This window comes from Macaca mulatta, chromosome 8 (genome assembly GCF_049350105.2).
Source record: "Macaca mulatta isolate MMU2019108-1 chromosome 8, T2T-MMU8v2.0, whole genome shotgun sequence".
Lineage (NCBI taxonomy): Eukaryota > Metazoa > Chordata > Mammalia > Primates > Cercopithecidae > Macaca > Macaca mulatta.
Window position 1 is genome coordinate 43,562,867 of NC_133413.1, and position 20,569 is coordinate 43,583,435.

The 20,569-nt window shown below is 40.5% G+C and overlaps 1 protein-coding gene across 4 annotated transcripts; it reads left to right on the forward strand.

Moving 5' to 3' along the window:
- The first annotated feature begins 470 nt into the window (after positions 1-470).
- On the forward strand, positions 471-20,417 carry GOLGA7 (golgin A7). Of its 4 annotated transcripts, none has more exons than XM_015145253.3 (6): positions 471-641; positions 907-1,039; positions 7,850-8,002; positions 15,330-15,431; positions 16,484-16,546; positions 19,011-20,417. In XM_015145253.3, exons 2-5 carry the CDS (start codon positions 929-931, stop codon positions 16,529-16,531), a joined length of 414 nt encoding a protein of 137 aa, XP_015000739.1. In that variant the 5' UTR covers positions 471-641; positions 907-928; the 3' UTR covers positions 16,532-16,546; positions 19,011-20,417.
- The last annotated feature ends 152 nt before the right edge of the window (positions 20,418-20,569 follow it).

The following is a 20,569-nucleotide window of genomic DNA, read 5'->3' on the forward strand; positions in this document are numbered from 1 at the left end:
GCCGTCGAGGGGCGTGGATGGGAGCTGGGTGGAAACGTGGGGTGAGAGGAAAGCCGCCCCCAAAGAAGGGTCGGGAAGGGGCGGGGACGGCCAACGCTGGGGCCCACGCAGGTTCTTCGTCCTCACTTCCTGACCCTTTCTTACGAGTCTAGGGACCAAACGGATCCATCCCCAGAGCCCTTCTACTTCTGAACACGATGAGCAGTTTGTGTTTGAGGGTTTGGGGATGGGGTGTTGTTTTTTCTTTATGTTTTGTTTTTCGTTTTACGTATGAGTTGGGTGGCACAACCCACACGTAAGTTGCAACGTCCAATCAAGAACGAAAATAACCCCTCACAATCAGCGATCGGGAACCAGCTGCCACAAGTGACACAGCCAGGAAACTTCATCCCTCACACCCCCGCGCGCTCGCGCCTGCCGCAGCCCCACAGCTCGCCCCGCCTCTCTCCTTCCGGAAACAATCTCCGAGGGCGGAAGGCGGGGTCGGCCCTGGCCCCGCCCACAGCGTTTCCCTTCCTCGGCCCAGCCCCGCAGCGCGCAGCCTCGGCAGGGTGGCTTTACGGCCCGAGGAGAGGGTGGGTCCCAGACTTGAGGTAGGAGGCCGAGCTGAGGGGCGGGGAAGAGGCTTTTTGCGGCAGGACGTAAGTGACGGCGAAGGCGGTGCGACAGCAGCTGGAGGGCAGAGGAGGCGGGTTTGTTTCCCGGGCCGAACCGGGTTGTTGGGGGGCGCGGGGCCTGGGCCAGGCGGCAGCTGAGGCCCGCGGTGACAGCATGGGTGAAGGGGAGCGGGGCAGAGGAGGCCTTGGGCTGTTTTGGGCGGCGAGTGGGGGCGAGGGACTGGCGGGTCGGAGTCCCGGGTCCAGGCCGGGGCTCTGACCCGCGGTTGGTGTTCCCCCGACCCCGCAGCGCGGGGTGTCCAGTCCTCGCCATGAGGCCGCAGCAGGCGCCGGTGTCCGGAAAGGTGTTCATTCAGCGAGACTACAGCAGTGGCACACGCTGCCAGTTCCAGACCAAGTTCCCTGCGGAGCTGGAGAACCGGGTACGCAACCTGGCTCCCCACGCCTGCTCTGGCGAGGGAGAGAGACTCACCGGGGACGGGAGGGGTGTGGGCGACAACCGGGCCGTTGAGGATCCAGCAGTTCTGGGGAGGGCCAGGCACAGAAGGGGCCTTGGCCAAAGGTGTAAGAAGAGAGCCACTAAGCAAGACAGGTGTTTGGAGGAGCAAGAATAATATACGCCGATCGCCGGGGTTGACGACCTTATGGAACTTTGTTGCCCGGTGCCGGGAATCTGGATCCAGCAGTCTTCCCCTGCTGCACTCCCTCAAATCCCCACCCCGGGTAATTGTCGGCAGCGTTGAGGAGCCAATTCCTGAGGCTCCAGGCCACCTCAGCCACCAGGTTTTAAGCTATATCTTCCTACCTCTCCGCGCAAGATAAATCATCATCATTCTCATAACTGGTGTTTGCTGCCTCTGTGCTGGCCGCACTGTTTGACTGAAAGGGTTTATTAGGTGCATTGCCAGGCGGTGCATTTAGGCTTTCTTGGAACCTTAAAGACGTAGAGCGTTAGATAGGCCTGGACAGGAAAATATCTCAGAACAAGGCCTTAAACTTATCACATTCACTGGGAGCCACGTGTTTTGTCTTGCATATCAAAATTGCCATCAGGATGTAGGTCCTTTGGGTAACATTGCATGCAAAAATGTAAGAATGGAATTTGCTTCTCCTTCAGACTTAGCAAACGTTTTTTTAAAAAACCATTGTATCTTGTAGAGGTAATGGAGTATGTGCGTGCCTGCCTGTGTTTTTGTGTGCCCACATATGTACACTCAACCAAAGATTCTTTTGGTCTTGACCCATGTCATGTAGATTGTGTTTCCTGTTCAGGGATCAATTTCTGGTTAGCTGGAAGCAGGTTTTGTGGCTCCCTCCTCTGTGACAGGGAGGGCGAGGGCCTGAGAGGTGATTAGGCATTCGTTGGGTGTGGAACTGAGGGATGCTGGTCATGGGATAAGTAGGTGTGGATGAGTCTGTGTAGAGAAATGTGTAGCAGTTATTTACAGACAGTTTACAGTGAGGTGGGTTGCACTGCCTGATTGCCATGGTTGGGAAATCAACAATGATCCATTATAGTTTCCTTCAGTTTGACATAACCATGGGCAGGTTAGTGGCCCAAATATGTTTCTTGAATTGCAAATTGATCAAATATGCCTTTAAAAGATGGTGAGGTGACTTGTTTCTGAAATGCCATTTAAATGCTGCAGTATCTTGTCAACTATGTTATGAGTTAACTCAGCGTGACAGTAGGTGGAACTATCCACAGTGGTTAGAAGAGCTAGAAATTCAGCAAGTGGCCAGTTGGTTAGAGCTACTGAATGTTGTTTTAAAATAATTTAACATCACAGCTGATGTGTTTTACATGTTAAGATTTACATGGAATCAGGCTGGGCGCGGTGGCTCACGCCTGTAATCCCAGCACTCTGGGAGGCCGTGGCGGGTGCATCACTTGAGGTGGGGAATTCAAGACCAGCTTGGCCAACATGGTGAAACCCAATCTCTACTAAAAATACAAAAATTAGTCAGGTGTGGTGGCGGGCACCTGTAATCCCAGCTACTCAGGAGGCTGAAGTCGAAGAATTTCTGGAACCTGGGAGGCGGAGGTTGTAGTGAGCCGAGATCATGCCATTGTACTCCAGCCTGGGCGACAGAGCAAGACTCTGTCTCAAAAAATAAATAAAATAAAAAGATTTACATGGAATCAATCAAATGTTTTATTTTTAAGCCTCTCATGGAGATTATGACATACAATTTTATGTACTTCAAAATCAGAATATAAAGTATTCTTTTTTTACCGCCATTATTTGGACATTAAAGATTCCTTTGCTTTAAGGTTTTAAAGCAACACTTACACCTCATATTTGAGCAAATGTGTGTACGCAGAATCAGACATTAGCCTTCCACTCTGTGTGTGGCAGAGCCTTTATTTTGTAACCTAAGTACAAAAGCACAATGTAGTTACAGTGCTCCACTGATTCTTCTCAGGAAATTGATGTTTCTAAATTCTGGAGTCCTTTTACCTCTTTGACTCTGTGTAGCCCAGAACTGCCTGTGGTACTGAGTACTATATGGAATGTTACATGGCACTATTCAATTGTGCCTGTGAATTTCTTTTTTCTTTTTAAATGTTTGGGTTAAAACACTAGCTTATGCTTTAAACCACTAGAAAAGCTTTGATTGTGTGTGTATGGGTCTGTGTGTGTGTGTGTGTGTGTTGATATTAAATTTAAATTACAGGTTTAAACTTTCCTTGCTTTGATGAAAAATTGAAAGGTTTCTGTTTCTCTACTACTTACCCTAGAAATTTTACTGATTGCTCTGCTGTTGGAGCTGATTTTCTTTTTGTGAGAACATCACACTTGGCAACGTAATAGAGAAAGAGACTAATATGCAAGTGTTCTGTGTTATTTTAAAGCATTTTTTAAAAAATACATACACATTTGTGCCCTTTAATTTGGGAGTAGGATAGGTTCTGTCTGTTAACAAGTTCATTTTCTCTGCTGGCTTTTAGAATGTACTACTTTGATGCTTAAGCGATTTGTTGCCAGAACAGTTCCTTAAAGGAAGCTTTATTCTCATTAGCCAAAATACAGATACCTTAGTTACCCTTGGTCTGGGTAGAAGAATGAGTGAACTGTAATTGAGGCATTTGTTCCCTTATTTCCCTTTAAAAATATGTCTCCCCTTCTGGTTAGTAATTACCATTGACCTGCCACCCTTGATACGTGATCACTGCAGGCTTCACCATGCTTTCTACTATGTAGTTCAGCACGAAACAAAAATTCTGAGAAAATGAGCCTGATTTCTCTTTCCATTCTGACTTTTGATGTTTGTGGGTCCAAATTTTATTTGGCTCTGACTTCTCATATATCTAAATTTTGATAGAGCTCCTGTATCAGTGTCCAGGAACCTAAGGGAGAACACTGGCCACTGTTTTTCATAACCTAAAGGTAGTGAGATACAAATGCCAACATTTGTTCTCTTGAGCCCTTTCTTGTGAAGTTTGTTGTTTGCCTTTACTGATGCCTTCTGTGATTTTTACCCTTTATTTCCCTTTTTTAAAATAACCTTTGAAAAATGTGTTGGCATTTACTTTAACCGTTTATCCTTTTTTTAAATTTTTTTATTAACCTTTTTTTTTTTTTATTTGTTTGTTTAACTGACATATGATTTACCTCTATCCTATAAGGCATTGTAGTCTCAGAATAACGCATAAGAATTAGTGTTTCTGGCTGGGCATGATGGTTTGCACCCAAGTAATCCCAGTTGCTCTGGAGGTTGAGGTAGGAGCATCACTTGGGGCCAGGAGTTCAAGACCAGTCTGGGCAAGATAGCGATACTCTGTCTCTAAACTTAAAAAATAATAATAATTAGGGTTTCCTGGATAAATAGTAATTCTAATATGAAAGAAATAAGATGTTTCTGGGTTGAATCCCATGGTTTTGAATTGTATTGTAAAGAAACATAAGTAATTCAATGACTTATAAGCACATCAAATGTGATTGGAATTATTTAGACTTTTGTGGACTTATCGGTAGACAAACTGAAGGCATAATTAGGTGAACATAACAGCTTACCATTTTTGTTTGCTGAGCTCTTCTCAGTCTGTTTTCGTGAATGAGAACTCTGACAGTTTCCCAGATGACCAGCCTTGACACCACATCTTCAAGGGGTAGCTCAGTGAAGAAACACTGCCCCTGCGCTTAAAGGCCGTCTTGACCCACCTAGCCTTTGTCCAAATCTCTAATATTCCTGGAAATTTAACTCCTTTTGAAAAATGGGTCGAGCCAACACCACTTTAAAGGTTACATTAAATTCATGCATGCCACTGGCTCATTGACTCCTCACATTTTCCACACAGTGGACAAAACAATGACAACAACTGCTTCTAACTTAAAGAATTGTCATAGCTTAAGGATGGTCATGAATTTTTTACACTTTGAAAGATGATGTTCTTGGGGCCAGGTGCAGGTGGCCCATGCCTGTAATCCCAGCACTTTGGGAGGACAGGGGGGTGGATCACATGAGGCCAGGAGTCTGAGACCAGCCTGGCCAACATGGTGAAACCTCGTCTCTACTAAAAATATAAAAATTAGTAGGGAATGGTGGTGCACGCCTGTAATCCCAGCTACTCGGGAGGCTGAGGCACGAGAATCACTTGATCCTGGCACCAGAGGTTACAGTGAGCCAAAATTGTGCCACTGTACTCCAGCCTGGGTGACACAGTGAGACTCTGTCTCAAAAAAAAAAAAAAAGATTATGTTCTTGGGAATAGTAGGGCTCATACTGTATGTTGAGGATTTTTTTTTTTTCTTTTTTTGAGACAGAGTCTCACTCTGTCACCCAGACTGGAGTGCCGTGGTGAGATCTCGGTTCACTGCAACCTCCACTTCCCAGGCTCCAGCAATCCTCCCACCTCAGCCTCCTGAGTAGCTGGGACTATGGGCATGCGCCACCACGCCTGGCTAATTTTTGCATTTTTAGTAGAGACAGAGTTTCACCATGTTGCCCATGCTGGTCTCAAACTCCTGAGCTCAAGTGATCCACCCACCTCAGCCTCCCAAATGCTGGGATTATAGGCATGAGCCATCATGCCACTAGCTCAGTCTAGGGTACTAGATTGTGTACCCTAGCCAATCTTTTTTTTTTTTTTTTTTTTTTTTTTTTTGTTGAGACAGTTTCACTCTGTCACGCAGGCTGGAGTACAGTGGCGCAGTCTTGGCTTACTGTAACCTCTGGTGCCAGGATCAAGTGATTCTTGTGCCTCAGCCTCCCGAGTAGCTGGGATTACAGGCGTGCACCACCATTCCCTACTAATTTTTGTAGTTTTAGTAGAGATGAGGTTTCATCTCTAGCCTAATTTTTTTTTTTCTGAGTCTATTTCTATTATAAAGCAAGACTTAATAGGTTCGCAGAGACCAGGAAAGGAAAAAAAAAAAAAAAGCCAAACAAAAAAAGTCTTTAAATAAAGACTTCATAAAAGAGAGAATTCATATGTAAGTATTTACTAATTTTAGAAATAAGGGAATCCTTATGCGAGAGAAGGCCTAGAGTACAGACAGATAATGGCAGTATTGGATGAATGCTCTCCTAATGGGCCTTGAAAATCCTAGGATGAAGTAGCAAAATTTGAAATCTGTTATACAAAGTACTATTAGAAGACAGTAAAGTAATATTGGGAGAATAAAGTAAAAGCAGATGATGGAGTGAAACGATGGATGACAGTACAGGTTCTTTCTTATGTGAAATATGTAGAACCAGAAGTATTTCAGATTTGGGGGTTTTTTTAGATTTTGAAATATTTGTTTATACTAATGAGATATCTTGGGGTTGGGATCCAAGTGTGAACATGAAATTCATTATGTTTTATATCTACCTTATTATACGTATAACCTGAAGGTAATTTTATACAATATTTTAAATGACTTTATGAGACAAAGTGTGTGTACACTGAACCATCTTACCACCTTTTGTGAGCGTGCTTGCATGGGAGAATCTGGCTGTGCATGGAAAAGGTACATGGCAGCTGACGGGGGCTGGAAGGGTCTTTTTCCCTTGGGGACACTGAATAAACTATGTGTTGTGCACCTGCATTTTGACTGTGACCCCTCACATGAGGTCAGGTGTGGAATTTTCCACTTGTGGTGTCATGCCAGTGCTCAAAAGTTTCAGATTTTGGAGCCTTTCTGACTTCAGAATTTAAATCACGGATGCTCAACCTGTAGTAGTATTAGTGTAAATTTAAGATAATGGTGTCACCAAATAGAGAGAGGTAATAAGAATGAATGACTTGATGTGAAAAATTGTGTATTAGCTTGAGATTTTACCTTAACAAATTTTACCTTATTTAGTAACAAGAGAATTGCTTCAAAAGAGATAGACTGAGTAAACAGAATATAGAACCTACGCCTTTTGATCCTTCTGCTAAAATGTCACTTTTTTCTTGCCTAGTAAATTCCAGTGTTTACTTACTCAATTTAAGATTACCTGCCCTTCCCAGATAAAGGGAATATCTCCTTGCTTTTGTGCCCCACTAGACTTTATATTTGCCTATATGATAGTACCCTGTCAGCTTACTGCATTTTTTTTTTCTTTGAGACGGAGTCCCGCTCTGTCGCCCAGGCTGGAGTGCAGTGGCGCGATCTCAGCTCACTGCAAGCTCCGCCTCCCAGGTTCATGCCATTCTCCTGCCTCAGCCTCCCCAGTAGCTGGGACTACAGGCACCCGCCACCATGGCCGACTAATTTTTTTTGTATTTTTAGTAGAGACAGGGTTTCACCATGTTAGCCAGGATGGTCTCGATCTCCTGACCTCGTGATCTGCATGCCTCGGCCTCCCAAGGTGCTGGGATTACAGGTGTGAGCCACCGCGCCCGGCCAGCTTTTTGCATTTTTATGTTTACATACCTGCTCTGCTTGCATAATGAAACTCTTGAGGATTGAGACAGTGCTGTATCTTGAGGTTTTTCATAGTATCTGATAGTAGGTGCTCAGTAAATATTTGTGAATCTAAATGAATGGAAAGAGGAACAAAGTCTAGAGTTACTTGAAATTTAGTAGAAAGAATAAAGAAGTACCTTATTGAGCCTTGAAGCTATCCAGTATTTATAGAGGGATAAAATTAGACAAACTAAGCAGTTTTGGTAACTTAGGCCCAGATTTAATCACCAAAAAAATTGTCAACTAGTGGCTAAGAATGGTGACAAAACAAGATACATTATTGATAGCATGCATTAGTAAGTTGATTTTTTTTTTCCAAAACTTATTTTTAAATTCTTTTCTTCTCTACAGATTGATAGGCAGCAGTTTGAAGAAACAGTTCGAACTCTAAATAACCTTTATGCAGAAGCAGAGAAGCTTGGCGGCCAATCATATCTCGAAGGTTGTTTGGCTTGTTTAACAGCATATACCATCTTCCTATGCATGGAAACTCATTATGAGAAGGTAACGCTACTTTTGTTTTCACAAAAATCTCTTAAAATCATGAAGAAGGCAAGCTTATTACACATGAATGCTTACACGGTGATAGTTGCCATAAAATATTTAGGGGCATTTATCATTCAAATTGTGTTCCGATGTACAGAGGCACATAGTCCTGAGTCTTTCAAAACAGGTTACAGTTGGTATGTCCACTTGCAGTTGACGTGTCAATGTTCAGACTGGCCTACACTTAAGAAGAATGTAGAAAATCTTTATGTTCTCTTCCTACTCAGCTTTCTGGGAATGTTTTTACTTTATTTCCCTAAATGTCACTCTCTTCTCCCACCTGAGTTCTTACCTTCTCTTCCCAGTTGGCTGCTAGCTCCTGAATTGCTTATTTCCCAACTTAAGATGACCAGAAGTCAAACCTCCCACCTCCCCATTTTGTCAGTAGCACCCCTGTCTTTTCAATACCATCTTTGGGCATGAGGGATGAAGAAGAGGGAAAAATTAATCTGTTTTCAAAGACTGAAATATCTTTCATTTTCACAGTCATTCACTTTTTGTGATTTCCTCTGCCTCTATCCTAGGTTATGCCCTTATTCTGTCTCTCCTAGACTATTGAAATAGTGTGACTTGTCTCATTTCTTCCCTCCTTTTGCTTTTCTAAATTATCTGCTGCTGTTTTTATAAAACACAGATTTACTTCCCTTACTGCTTCTGCCAAGTCAGAGACCTTCCCTGGCTTCCCATGTTTTACCACTGAGTAAAGTTCAAGGCCCTGCTCAAGCTGACCGCAGCTTACCTTTCCAGCGCTGCCTCCCATTCCTTCCTTCACTTTCTCCCTCAGCCAAACTCCATCCCTCACTGGTCAGCAAACATACCCACTGTGGTTCTCCACCTGGAATGCTATCTTCCCAGGTTCAAATCCCACCAGTCCCTTGGGTGTCACTTTCATCTAACTTTTTCTCTATTTTAGTCAGAATTCTTTCTCTTCTCTTGTGTCCCTACATTTTATTTGTATCTGTTTTATGGCACTTGCCTCACTCTTCTTTGGAATGTAGCAGTTTATGTTCTTGTCTTATTTGCCTTTCAAGTATGTATTTTTCTTGAGGACAATGCCTTAACCATTTTGTATCCCTCTTTATGCCTGACACCATGCCTTGGGTATATCAGGCACTCATTGAATATATGTTAAATAAATGACTGTAAATTAATCACGGTAGCCCTGGTATATCACTAAATTCTGACAGTGCTCAGAAAACGAAATGCTATAAGAATATATCATACCCCATCTGATAGAAATGTCTTACACTCCATGTAGTGGAGAGTGCATATAGTTGCAGCTAAAGTTTTTGGAGCTGTTGGCTGAAAATGCTGTTGTATTCTTCATTACCATCCTGTTACTATAATTCCATCTCATATAAACAGGTCTATTTAAGTATAGTTATTTATATCCTTCCCCATGTTGAAACAGGAAAAGTTCTCTTGTCCCCCTCGCAGGGTGTGCGATGGGGTGTGACTTGCTTCTTCAGTACCCTGCTGCTCAAACCTCTAGGGGTGCATACAGATGGGCAGGCTGTGGGGCTCCAACCCCACGGCAGTGTCTAGGGGTGAATATTTTACAGCTCCTGAAGCCCCAGTGAGCATATGTTACAGGGTGCTCTTTTAGTTTAGCTGTCCATAGGCGGCTTGTGTTAACTCAGTTAGACCCCTGCCTTATCGCAAGGCCAGAGGGCTTTCTGTATCCCAGAGTTCTTGCCTTGGTGTACCAGAAGAGTCGGATCACATGTGGGCTTGGAGAATGAGTGCAAGGTTTTGTTGAGTGGAAGTAGCTCTCAGCAAATGGGGGAGCCAGAAGGGAGATGGTTTTCCCCTGGAGTCAGGCTGCTCAACGACCGAACTCTTCTCCAACCATCCTGGCCAAACTCTGCATGATTCTGCCAATTGATGGCCTACCGGTGTGCCAGTGTGCTCCTACGCCAGTGTGTTCCTCTCGACATCCAGCCACCTGTGTGTTCCTCCACTAATGTTCACCTCTCGACATCCAGCCGCCTGTTTGCCTGCCTACTAGGGTCTCAGGGCTTTTATAGGCACAGGATGGGGGCGTGGCAGGCCAGGGTGGACTTGCAGCTTTTGGGCAGGAAAACAAAAATGCCTGTCTTCACCTACTGGGCACAGGCCTGGAGGTGGAGTGCTAGCCAGGGACCACGCCCTTCTCCACCCAGCACTTCCCTACCTGCCTGCTTCTGTGTCCTTTTGAAGGGACCATGCTCTTCCCTTCCATATCAATACCACAGAGAGAAGCTTTCATTCCTGTTTAACTTTCAAAATCAGAAATTATCAAGGCTCAGTGTCAGCTTTCAGTCTGTTTCAGTGTATCTCCTCTCTAATACTTTCAGTGAGTGAAGGCTCAGGGGATTTGTTTGCTCAGTAACTATTGGAAAGCCTACTATGTGCTAAGCAAAGTGCTGGCACATAACCGAACAGGACAAACATGGTTGCTGACCTTGTGGAGTTCATAATTAAGTGGTGACAGCTGATAATAACAAGGGAACAAAGACAACAAAATTACACATTATGATAAGTGCCTTAAAGGAAACAAACTGGCCTGTGGTAGAAAATAATAGGCAGGACCTAATCCAGGGTGTATGGTCAAAAGAGGCCTCTGAGGTGGTGACATTTAAGCTGTTGCATGAAGGATGAAAAGCCTGGGGCATTAAGGCAGAAAGATGAACATACACAAAGGCCCAGAGAGCTTGATGGACCCTGAGAACTGAGAGAAGGTGATGCACAGGAGAGGAGGGGCAGAGAATGATGGGAGGTGGATTTGGAGAGGTAAGCAGGAGCTGTAGCTTGGAGTGCCTAGTTCATGGAACGAAGTATAGATTTTATTTTTAGTGCAAGTGGGAAGCTACTCAAAGTATTAAGAGAGTGATGTGATCAGATTTTCATTTTATTTATTTTTGTAATAGAAACAGGGTCTCACTGTGTTGTCCACACTGGTCTCGAACTCCTGGGCTCAAGCGATCCTCCCACCTCAGCCTCTCAGAGTATTGGGATTAAAGGGATGAGCTGCTGTGCCCAGCAAGATTTTCATTTTAAAGAGATCTCTTTGCTTTGTGGAAAAAAGGCATAAGAATAGAAGTAGGGAAACAAGTGAGGAAGTTCCACAGAAGTCCAGGCAAGAGTGAGATAGCCTGGACTAGGAAGGGAGCAGGGGAGGTGCAAAGAGGTGACCAGCTCCAAGGGATATGTTGATAGTCGGCATGAATGTAGGAGGGTTGGGTAAAGCTGAATTCATATGGGTAGAAACTTTATCATCCAGAATGGCTATTTACAGAAGTCCATAATATTGCTAATTTAAGGTAGAAGCACATCTCTTGAGTATTTTATTCATGCTTAGTGAAATATTAAAAGGCTTGAGTTGTCATTACATTTGTTGATAAAATTTTAATTGTATTTGTCAAAGTATATTTGCTGAAATAGAAGTACTGATGTCATTTGTAAAAAGAAATTGGTAATTGGGTGCTAGTCAGTTTATACGAATTATGAGATCTTGGACAAATTAATCTCTCTGAATTCTCTCAACTGTAATATGGATATTAGAATTCATAATTTTCTTCACATGTGGTTAGTGCTTAATAAACAGTGTTTTCTTGAGGTCGATTTTTTTTCTTTTTTTCTTTTTTTTTTATTATTGAGACAGAGTCTCACTCTGTCGCCCGGGCTGGAATGCAGTGGTGTGATCCCACTCCTCCACCTCCTGGGTTCAAGTGATTCTTGTGCCAGTAGAGATGAAGTTTCACCACGTTGACCAGGCTGGTCTCGAACTCCTGGCCTCAAGTAATCCACCTGCGTTGGCCCCCCAAAGTTCTAAGATTGCAGGCGTGAGCCACTGCACCCAGCACCCAGCCTTTATTACTTTTTTAAAAAAAAAAAAAAAACTAGAGATGGGGTCTCACTATGTTGGCTAGGCTGGTTTTGCACTCCTGGCCTCAAGTGATCCTCCCATCTCGTCCTCCCAAAGTGCGAGGGCTACAGGCATGAGCCATTGTGGCCAGCCAAGATAGATTTTAATGAAGTTACCTATGTAAGTTTTAATCAGATATTTGTGAACTCACATATGATTTTTTATTTTCAAGTATAAGTGATCTTTTAGTCAGCTGCTAGTTTATTTGGGTGCTGAAAATACTTAGCTCTCAATTAAAATCCTTCCAATTATGAAATCTTGGAAGATGGTCCTTGATACCAGAAATTCAATGGAAATTGGTTGATCCCAATATGTGTTTTAGCTTGGATTTGTAGACATTGTGTAAGGTCCTATTTTATAGGTCTAAGCAAGGCCCTTTTCTTTTTATAAAGCAAATGTTATAAAGCAAGTAAAGACCAAGTAAAATCAATCCAGAAACCAAATTTAAGGCATGGCCACATTTTAAAAATAGGTGATATTTTGTAGAAAGTGAACACGGATAACTAGATTGTGCAAAATTAATAACTGGAATGATCATAGTTAAGATATGATATACCTATACTTTTAATAGAAGTGTGTATTTGTGTTTTGATAAAATGATTAAAATGTAAGCACAGTTGCCCTCTCCCTTTCCCAGTTTGTCTCTCAGGAATTTTTGTGCTATTATTTTCTACTTACGAAAGGACGGGGTTGAGTCATTTAGTCTCTATTGTTTTAAACACCGAAATTCCTAGTCTACAAACAGTAAGCCAAATATAACAGTGCTTATACTTTGTCATGTGTGTTAAATGTTTTGAAATTGTAAATAGGCCTTTTAAAACTCACTAGAACAATCATGCATTTTTCCCTATAATGTGCTATTTATTGATTTAAAATGAAGATAAAGACTTCAGTGTTACTTCTCTATTGTTGCTACCCATGATAATTAGGGAACAAATGGGCTCGTGGAACGTTCTCCTCTCAGTATCTCTCTGCCTTGTTCATGAACTAGAAAACATCCCTTCTGCCCATGTGCAGAATGTCTAGAAGGAACACAGGAGAGAACTTGGATATGTTCTGAAAACAGTAAGATGTGGTGTTACTTAGCCTCAATCAGGCTATTTTTCTTGAAGGGCTGGAAGGCTTTCTCCAGTTGAATATCCTCAGGGAAGACAGTAGTTTTTTCCAAGATTTGATTGTGTTTCACTTTGTAAATATTATACAAATTGAAGTTTTGTTGAGGATTTGAGAGTGACAGATAACTTTGTTAAATATTATGGTTTACTTTGACATTGATTTACCAAAAATAATAAAGTGTGAATAAAATGTCAACATATGATTTCTTGGGGGTGAGAATGGCGCTTTGTCCTTTCTGAGATTGTGGTATGAGTTTACACATATTAATGCTTTTCCGCTATTAAAGAGACTAAGACTTTTATCGTTTGTTTGTTTTAATTTTTATTTTATTTTTATTTTGAGACTAAGAGTTTTAAAGCATCTTATTTAGGAGAGTGTTGCCTTCACCACAATAGTATAAGAAGATTTAGAGCTTATACAAAAAGGAAAACTGATTGTTTTCTTTCTGAACTGATACCCAAGTGCATATCAATGTTACTAAAGTTTATTAAAAAAAAAAAAAAACAGAAAACTTGCCCAACAAAGTGATACTTGAACCAAATAAAAGAATGCTGTTGCTGTTTCTTTGCTCGTAACCTGTACTCAGAGAAAGGAGACGGAAAGCTGTTCTGAAGGAATCCTTTCTTTGAAACCAGCCATGCAGGCATTTTTCTGAGTGTCTTCCTTAGTATTAATGGACTGGCGTGAAGGGAGACTGAGTCTCCAGTTTCCAATTCTGGCAGGTGAGCTGAGAAGGAAATTGGAGAGAAGATTGAGAGGCCTTAGTTGGGCACCTTTATGGGCTACTTCCTTCTATTCATTATTTTAGGATGATTGACAAACTCTGATGTGAAGATAGTGCCTAAGGGATTTTTTTGCTCATAAAGACCAAGCACAGCTCAAATTCTTTTGAGTGCTGAAAATAGGAGAATGATACATGCATTGCTTCAGGTAATTAGATGAAAAAAACAAATCTTTTCTTTAGAAATAGTACTCCTAATTTATTACATAAGAACCATGCAGATTGCTCTTTTAATAATCTTACGCTCTTTTAAAGAAGCATAAAACATGAGATGAGATTTTTTTATCCCCCCAAAAAACTTGAATAAACTGTTTAGTTTTCTTCAATTAGAAAATTCTTTATATTAAACAGGTAGAGTTTTAAATTCTAAATCAGTGTATACCAAAGCATCTAAATTGTGACATCCTAATTTGTTAGTTTGGTCTGTACGTTATATAAGGCACACTTAAATCATTGCTTAATTTCCAACTTTATTTTCATACAGTTCTTTTTTCCCTTTAAGTTGTGATCACATTTGTGACTTTATCATTTGCTAATAGTGTGAATTTAAGGAAATACATAGTAATTTGAAGAACTGGATCAAAGCCTCTTTGAACATTAGAGCCAGAAAAAAGTTATGATGACTTCGAGCCTGAAATAAAACATGTAACTCTTTGATTTTGGATGTAGCTATTAAGATTTATTTTCTTCTAGCTTATCTGTCTCAGAATTGCCCTTATTAAAGCTGGAGATTTGGCAATTTCCAGAAGTTCCTTTGTATCCTATCTGGTTTTTGTCTACATTTGCTTTGACTTTTACAAGCTTAATACTAAACTTATAAATTGAGGTTCCTGTCTAGGAAATGAGCAAACTGCAGAAGAGCACTACATGCAGTCATGGAAATGACATAAGACACTTGTATTTATCAGAAACTCCCTGGCAGCTAATGCCCACATGCTGTACAAAGGAAATAAACTTTTTAGTTTTGAAATAATGGGTCTTCCCTTTGTTATAAGCCAGCCTTTTATCATTACTTTAAATTGATGAACATGTACAAAGGAGAGAAGCAGTCCTTCAAGTTTTGTAAAAGTCAAGGCCAAGAACTGTCCTTGATTTTAGAAGATGTCACATTAACAGCATTTTATGAATAGGAAAAGAGAAGCATGAGCAGCCATTGTGTATATAGCCATCTGTGTGTTTCTCCACATGCAGGATTGAAGTGACTGGGAAGTAGGAAGGAGGGGGTTGGTTCCATTGTATGCTTTTGCATTTATTTGCATTGCGTTGAAGATATTTTTGACTGGAAGAGTCCCTCACACTTTGCTATATGTCATATGCAACTCCTGTGAGCCAAGTAATCACAGCTGTATTCCACCATGTGAATATCTGTGTGACTTGCCTTGAAAACGAATTCCCACTGCCTGAATATTTTGAGATCTCACTAACACTTAAAGGGAAATCTGACAAAGTTTGTAAAAAGCTGTGGTGTTTCTTTTTGTCAGGTTTTGAAGAAAGTCTCCAAATACATTCAAGAGCAGAATGAGAAGATCTATGCTCCACAAGGCCTCCTCCTGACAGACCCCATTGAGCGAGGACTGCGAGTTGTATCTTTTTGGTTCGGATCAGAAAGTCTAAATATTTATAACAAGAAAATGTTGATATTATTTGGCATCGGCTAAAGAGAATTTAACTCCCATCCTGTATTTGCCCTAGGTAGTTTCTGTGTGAATTGCATACCTACTGTAAATCCCCTGTCTCCAACATTTTTTATTTTAAAGTATGTCCCTCCTTCCATTGCATGGTGCAGGTCTCTGTGGTTTGTTTACTATTCTGGTCACCATCTTTCCTGGTGGTTCTGAGGGCATCTTGTAGTAATAACGGGGGTGGTTTGAGTAATGCATTTCAGCTGCAGAAACCCTGAATCTGAAGCCCCTTTGAAATGGATAAACTCATAATGTGTGGTGAGACTTGTCATCCAAATGAATTGCAGTTTCATGGGTTCATCTGACTAGTTGAAATCAGTTACAGCTGCCAGATGTATAATTTCATTACCTTTGACATACTGTGCATATTTTTAGAGGCAATAAGCTTTGAAAATCACTAAGTGAATTTGGTAAATACAATTGCAAAAAACTAATTTAGCTTGATAACTGGAGCAATGGGTAAATAAATTTTTTTAAAAACCTAGGTCACATAAGCCCAGGCCTTCCAGCTGATAATAATTTCAGCAGTTTTATTATACTCTGCAACAATAGTTCTTAAACTTTCAGGGGTCATGAACCCTTTCCCAAGAAAAAAGTTTTCATATAATTTCAGGGTATTTTTAAATCCCTGAATTCATTACCTCCATGGATTCTCAGTTAAGAACTCCCTAGTTCTACAAATAAAGCTTCCTTTTCAGAATTTATTTGTTTTGTTTTCAAAACATAAATCATCAGTGTTTGGGAAGGAACTATAGGTGGACTATAAGTAATTACATTTCTTAAAATATTCAGCAAATTGGAGAAAGCACACTTAAGTAGGAAAAAAGTTTAATAATTGAAAAATAAGCAAAGCAAACTGAAAGCAAAGTCTGCGGATCACACTCTTCACCTTGCCAAGTCCCCTTTATGTGTTGTGTCCTGTAGTGTGTTTTCTTAACAGCCATGCTGTTTAGATTGAAATTACCATTTATGAAGACAGAGGCATGAGCAGTGGAAGATAAACTGTAGAATTAAAGGTAAATATGAAATGATATGGTTTGTATGCAATTTTTGCAAGTTTAGAAGATGCATAAATATTCTTTCCCGCATGGTAAATAAATCATTAAATCACGCAGTTAAATAGCGGTATATTTGCTGTGTTAGCTTAAGCTAGTCACCGTATTAGCTTGATACTTAAAATGTATATTCGGCCCAAGTTCTGTTTGGTGATAGAGAATTTAATTCTGATTTGTTTCCTGCTGTATTGTGTTCAGACTGGTTTTGTTGTTACTTTGGTGGGGGAATGGGGGATGGCAGTTACTTGGCTTGTTTTAATATTTCAGAACTATCATAGGCATATAAATACGTGGGTTTTGCATATAAGAATGAGCTCAGAGATGTCTACCTGTATGACAAATGGCTTTAATAAGCAAAGGGAACATTTCAGAGGGGAGTAGGGAGATTCTGAATATTTCATTTATTATATTTAAGTGGCTTCAGACCCCTGTGGAAGAAACCTTACCTACTGAGTAGAAACATAAATTTCATTCCTTTGTTTAAAGTGTTAATGTCCTTAAATATTCAGATACTGCCCTTTAATGAGTAAGAAACAAATTAATACGAATAAGAATCTGTAGGCAGAGTCACGTTGAATCCATAACTACTTTAGCATAGCCTTCTAAGTGACAGGAAGTAGCACTTCACTATTTCTGCCAATTTCAGTTACGTGGTCTTCCTACAGAAAGTATTCTGCTGCTGCACTTTTCTAGTTGACTGTGCTTACGGGTATCTGTCACTAGGTAATAGACAGCACAGATACAGAATGTACCAAAGCCAACATACGTCTTCCTAGGGCAACATTAATAACAGCTACCATTTTGAGGGCACCTACTGTGTGCCTGGTATTGTATAAATGGTACTTCTGAACCTCATAAGAACCCTACAAAGTATTTCCCCATTTTACAGATGAGCAAACTCGGATACAAATAGATTAAATGATGTTCTCACAATCACACGGTTAACGAGTATTGGGATATGAACCCAAGTCTGATTGACCATAAAACCCCTGTCTTTTATACCATACTTCCTCTCAGTACTTGCAGCAGCAGGAACATGGAGAAAGGGAAGAGTTCATCAGATAATTCTAGAGGTTTATCCCCTTCTCTTCTTTTTCAATGCTTAAAAAAAGAAAAAAAATACATTTTGTCTGATCCTGTATGATTTATTCAATCCTGCAAGCCATGCAACATTCCAGAGCTGCCTTCTTTAGCACTAGTGAATGTGTCACCTGAATTCCTGAAAGCCAAAGATCTAAATCATGACATCCTCTGCTGTATGCTGTGTTTCCTTAAAAAGGCTTTGTTTTGGAACACTTAGTGTTACTTGTCCATACACTTTCTCATGGACAATTTTCAAACTGATACTTCTCAAACAACCAGTGACCTTCTGTGTGGCTTTTGTTCCATGCCATGGTTTGTATATCAGTTGCAGCTGCGATAACTTGGCACAGCCCATTTGTCATGACTCATTTTGCAGCTATTGTGTAATCATGTGTTTTTCTGATGTATGGGGTTTGAGCAATTGCACACCAGAGGCTAATCTATCAATGTTCAAATAACTAGAATTTTGAAATGGGAAAGATTTACATTAATAACTTCTGGATACCATTTTTCATGAATGCAGATATTTTTGTTCAACACAATTTCATTTTTGGAGTTAGGTGTTCCCAAGGTCCAGGATGCAATGTGGGCTGAGATCTTGGGGAAGGGGAGGAAACTCTAAGCATAATTTATTCAATTCTTCCATTTTTCTTCAGTCTGCAAGGTGTCTGCAATTTGAAGTAATATGTGGGAATTAGTGACTTAACAAAAGACTACACAAACATGAGGATGGCCTTTATTTTTATAAGGAGCTTTAAACAAAAATACTTTTCTTTAAGCTTAATTTTTATAATATCTTGCATGTATCTTTATTATCACATTCTTATTGTTACATACACTGGTGTTTTCTCTCTGGATTAAAATTGCCATCTTTATATAAAATGGAATACATGATTATTCCATCACAACTAGTGATAATAAAAACAGCTAATGTTTGTTGGCACATCTGTGCCAGCACTATTCTGAATGCTTAATTTGAATCATCACAACGACCCTGTGAGGTAGATATTGTTATCCCTGTTTTTCAGATGAGGAAGCCGAGGCAGAGAGAACTTAAGTTGCTGGCCCAAGGACGAACAGCTAGTAGACAGCAGTCAAGGCAGCCTGGCTTCGTGGTGATGTGCTTGGTCAGAGATCTGAATATCTAGGACTTAGATTTGTAGACTATTGAGCTGTAGACTCATTTAGACAAATGGTACCAAGATATTTTAGTAGATAAAATCCTGGGTTAGTAGAACATAGACCACATGTTATATGCTCATATCAGTTGATGGAAGAAAAATTATTTTACAAGTTATTTTCAGCATCTCTCTCAAACCTTTACTTCTCCCTCTAATTACAGATCCCACTTCCAGCCGGGCCCCTCATGTATCCACTGGCCGACCGCAGAGTGTCCCTACCTCCTCTCCAGAGCATCATTCCTTTCTATCTGCTGCCAGAGCCACGGTGCCATTTACTCCAAGGACTCAACTTTCTAAAATTCCACACCTGAGGTGACCTCTAGTCGCTCAGCATCCACTTTGTGTCTCCAAATTGTGTAGGACTCTGTAATCTTTTGATTAGTTTCTGAGAAAACACAGTGAAGCATTTCACTTTTTTTTATTCAAAGCCATTTAATAAAACACAGTTGGTTAGCCCAGTGCAAAGCTTATTATCTGCCACCAGTACATACCATTAGTTCTCTTCATTCCTTGGGCCAGCTTCTCAGGTGGCTTTAGACCTCAACAAGCCGTATCTTCGCCAGTGTTCTATCTTGTTGCCCTAAATTAATAAAATGCTTTTCTCCAGGATTTTGGTGAGGGTTGGCTGTGGCTGTCGTTTTGCTAATGCATCTCCCAGATTTCAATGAATTGCCGGTTTTACCATGACTCAAATCTTAAGATCTGTTTCTACTATTCAATTCCTCAAACCGAAGCTCCTTGAAAAAAATTATGTATAATGTTATTTGTTTTATTATAGCAATTATTCCTAATTAAAGCAGTATTTAATGCAATTTCCAGTTATTTCTTTGGAGAATTTGATGTCATTGTTGCATTACCTTGAATGTTGGAAAGATGTGGTGCGTGTTGCTTGTTCATCACAAAAATCAGTAAGCACAATAAAGTGGATGCCAAACCATCAAACACATAGGTGTTCCCGCTGTGTCCCTGGATATGGAATAAGCAGGTATAAAAAATATTTTAATTATAGTTTTGTTATAAATATAACTTATGGGAAAAAAATTTGATAGGAATAATACTGTATATTACTAATTTTTAACTATCCCTACGGCAAACCTTATGACTCACAGAATTTTCTCATATACAGTATTCAGTGCACAGAAATCTTATGATTGGCTCAAGTACAGTAAGTTACTTCTCAGTAGAACTCTCAAGTCTGAGTCCTATCTGTAGCTCTGCTTTTGGCTGTACATTCCTAGGATCGGGGCTGCTTATGCCTTTCGTTTATCCTTGGGGTTTGAGAGCACTGTATTTGGGAGAGAGTTTAAAAATACATTAGAAGAGGGAAACCATTAAAAGTTTCACTGTCAGAGATTATTGTAGGTGCTAATACTGGATTTCGTCTTTCAGATTTAATTTCTTTTATGGGTCTGTTAGTCATTCAGCAAATCCCGTAAGTATGTTTAATATTTTAATTGTGTAAAACTCATTTGTTACTTTACAGCCTGTAATAGTGTGTCTGCCTTTTCAACCCATTGCAATAACTTTGCTGAAATATTAACACATTAATAAAACTTTTCTTAAACAAATTGTCTCTGTGTCATATTTGGTGGGATTTGGTGGTAAATGATGGTAAAGTGGTAAGTGATAGGACACTAAATTTGGCAGATAATACTAGAATTGTAGTAGTGTACCATACAATGTAGCTTAGCGTTATAAAATAAACATCTTAACATTTCTA